The sequence below is a fragment of the Guillardia theta genome (genome assembly GCF_000315625.1).
Source record: "Guillardia theta CCMP2712 unplaced genomic scaffold GUITHscaffold_29, whole genome shotgun sequence".
NCBI lineage: Eukaryota > Cryptophyceae > Pyrenomonadales > Geminigeraceae > Guillardia > Guillardia theta.
Window position 1 is genome coordinate 191,371 of NW_005434645.1, and position 3,121 is coordinate 194,491.

General features: G+C 54.3%; 1 protein-coding gene across 1 annotated transcript; it reads left to right on the plus strand.

Annotated features, from left to right (window-relative positions):
* Positions 1-384: 384 nt before the first annotated feature.
* On the plus strand, positions 385-1,054 carry GUITHDRAFT_138022 (hypothetical protein; the record flags this gene model as incomplete). Its single annotated transcript, XM_005833557.1, has 3 exons — positions 385-493; positions 539-696; positions 749-1,054. The coding sequence occupies 3 exons, from the start codon at positions 385-387 to the stop codon at positions 1,052-1,054; spliced, it is 573 nt and encodes a 190-aa protein (XP_005833614.1).
* Between the last annotated feature and the right edge of the window lie 2,067 nt (positions 1,055-3,121).

The window sequence follows — 3,121 nt, forward strand, 5'->3', positions numbered from 1 at the left end:
GAGAGAGAGAGAGAGAGAGAGAGAGAGAGAGAGAGAGAGAGAGAGAGAGAGAGAGAGAGAGAGAGAGAGAGAGAGAGAGAGAGAGAGAGAGAGAGAGAGAGAGAGAGAGAGAGAGAGAGAGAGAGAGAGAGAGAGAGAGAGAGAGAGAGAGAGAGAGGAGGGAGGGAGGGAGGGAGGACAACAATTGAGGAGAGAGTGTGTGTAAGGAGATGGTTGAGGGGGTGAATGAAAAGTAAACGAGTATCAATTTTCGAGGATGAGCAATTTTTTGCAATCCAAGCATGCAGTGAAAAGTGCATCACAACTGACCAGACATGAAACTTGTGTGAGAGGAAAACTCTTCAATTGCTATCGGAGTTTCTAATCTCTGATTTGGCGCACAGAATGAATGGACGTTTGCTCGCCGTGCTCACCACCTTGATCAGTTTCCAGTGTTCTTGTGCGCAGCTGGAGTTCTCGAAATGTTACTCCGTGAGCAAGTCAGGAGCGTTCGGTAAGTTGAGAGGAGAGAGGAGCAAGCGCTGACGAGCGAGGGCAGGAACGTGCGGGACTGTTTCCTACAACTTCAAGTTCTGTGCCCGATCGCAGGACGAGGCAGACAATCAGGCAGACGTCATCATCCTCGCCAACTCTAACACCGCCCCGAAGACAGAGGAAGACTGCAAGAGCCGAGCCATTTCGATCTGCGGATCTCAGGTCAGTGAGAGGAGGACCTGTTGGAGCGACTCTGGATGCTGATGCTGAGCAGGCCAAGGAGGGGGTTACATGCGCGGACTACTGCAAGTTCTCCCCGGGCAACACAGTGCAGTGTCAGAACGACGGGGACTGCCTCGCAAAGCGTTCCACGAAGACCTGCTGCTCCTTCTACACCTCCATCTTCACTGGGCTCTGTGCCATGAGCGCAAGCGACATACAGCTCAGGGTCACGTCCCTTGAGAGCAACTCCACCTGCCTGTCAAAGGATTGCTACTCCGCTGCGAGCTCGACCTCTTCCAGCTCGCTCTGGTTGACAACCGTCGCCTTGCTGACCTCTCTTGCTCTGCTCCGCTTGTGAAGCGAAAGTTTTCATCCCTCCGGGAGGGTCGAGAACGCCGGTCATCGACGTGCAGGACGTCCTGCGCAGGATGCGGTAGGAGGAGGGAAGGTGGGCAGAGCGAGCCCCGAGCTCTTGACTGCTTCATGTACTTTTTGGGGTTGTTGATTTTCTTGTCTGTTGTGCTTTCTCCTCCAAAATGAATCAATCGTGAAGGGAACAGCATGACTGTGAAGTGCGAAATCGTCACTTGCATCATGGAGCAAACCAAGACTACATGGCAGTCAAAGACACGACGACTCTTGTAGCTGACTGATGACCACTGGCGCTGAGCGCTGGCAGCCCAGGAGCCTGGAGGGAGGCCCCGGGCCCCGCGGCGATCTCCGACTGGTCCAGTCACTCACTCCTGGTAGAGATTTGCACCACCCTTGTATCGTGTGCTCGGTGGAGGGACTCACTGTAGTAGTACGAGACAACCTGCCTCAGAGTACCAATAGGCTCGCTTCCGGGGCAGCGCGACATTCCCAGGGCAGCTACATACGAGTAAGGGAGGAGGCAGCAATGCATCAAGTCCGTTGACATGTGGCTCTAGCTAGAGCTAGGTTTGACTAGCTTGACTAGCTCAGTCGCTCAGCGAGTTTGTGAGACTTGACTTGTTCGTTCCTGAATGCATCAATACAACCTAGATCTGTGTCTGGAGACATAGCAAAGAATATCCGCGTCCTCTCGCCGATCATCTGCTGTTCTTCCTGTCCCCTAGCCCAGCTCGCCGGCCCCTGAAGATCGCACCGGAGGGAGGAGGAGGAGGCGTCTTGGGCTGCGACATCATGTCACTCTCCCCCTCTCATGCTCTCTGACCTGACCTGAAAGTTGGCAGCAGCAGCAGGTAAAAACGCTTGCTCCTCCATCGCTTCGCCCTCTGGCTTCCTGGTGGCCTGAAGTTCCATCAGAGCCGTCCGGGCAAGAGAGGACAGAGGACAGAGGATGAGAGGGAGGAGGAGGAGAGGGAGGGAGGGAGGAGGAAGTGAAGGTGTTGTAGACGCACCCCCAGCTGTTGCTTCTTTCCTTTTTCCTCCTCTAGGGCGCGAAGGAGTTTGACGACATGGCTGTGCCCCTGCCGCCTGATCAGCAGATAGCGAGTGGGCAGCATGTGAGGAGGAGGAGGAGGAGGAGGAGGAGGAGGAGGAGGAGGAGGAGGAGGAGGAGGAGGAGGAGGAGGAGGAGGAGGAGGAAGAGCAGCAGCAGCAGCAGCAGCTGGAAGAAGAAGAATCATGCTCTGAATCTGTTTGTAGCTCCTCAGTCGCAAGAGGACCTGCTCCTGTTCCAGTCAACTTTCGAGAAGCACATGAAGAGAGTCTCGTCGTCCCATCAGTCAAGTCAGGAGGATGGCGAGGCTGCGGAGGGAGGAGAACCGACAGCTGACGGCCTCTCGGACGATACAACGTCCTCCTCCTCCTGGACAACAGACTCCTCCAAGCTCATCGCAAGTATGAGGGACGAGATGAACTTTCTGTTCGTCCGCAAGAACTTGAAGGAGATGAGAGAGCATGCAAGATTGCTGCTAACCAGTATGCGAATCATCTCTCCTCTCCTCTCCTCTTCTCTCTCCTCTCTCTCTCTCTCCTCTCTCTCTCTCTCTCTCTCTCTCTCTCTCTCTCTCTCTCTCTCTCTCTCTCTCTCTCTCTCTCTCTCTCTCTCTCTCTCTCTCTCTCTCTCTCTCTCTCTCTCTCTCTCTCTCTCTCTCTCTCTCTCTCTCTCTCTCTCTCTCTCTCTCTCTCTCTCTCTCTCTCTCTCTCTCTCTCCTCTCCTCTCTCCTCCTCGCTACTTTCTTCGAGACGCCGCCTGCATCGGACAGCCACACAAACTTTAACTTTAGAACTTTACACATAAACTTTCCCCACAAACTTTCAAACTCTCCCAAAGTGTTTTGAACCCCAGAAAGACAACAATCGTACCCCACCCCCCTCACATCACCACCCCACCCCTTGAAACGCTCACACCCCTCCGATCCCTGAATGAAATGACTCGGTAAGGTTGTACCCACCCCACCCTATGTCCATGGGTACCCCTCCTCAAAGGCTCCAATCT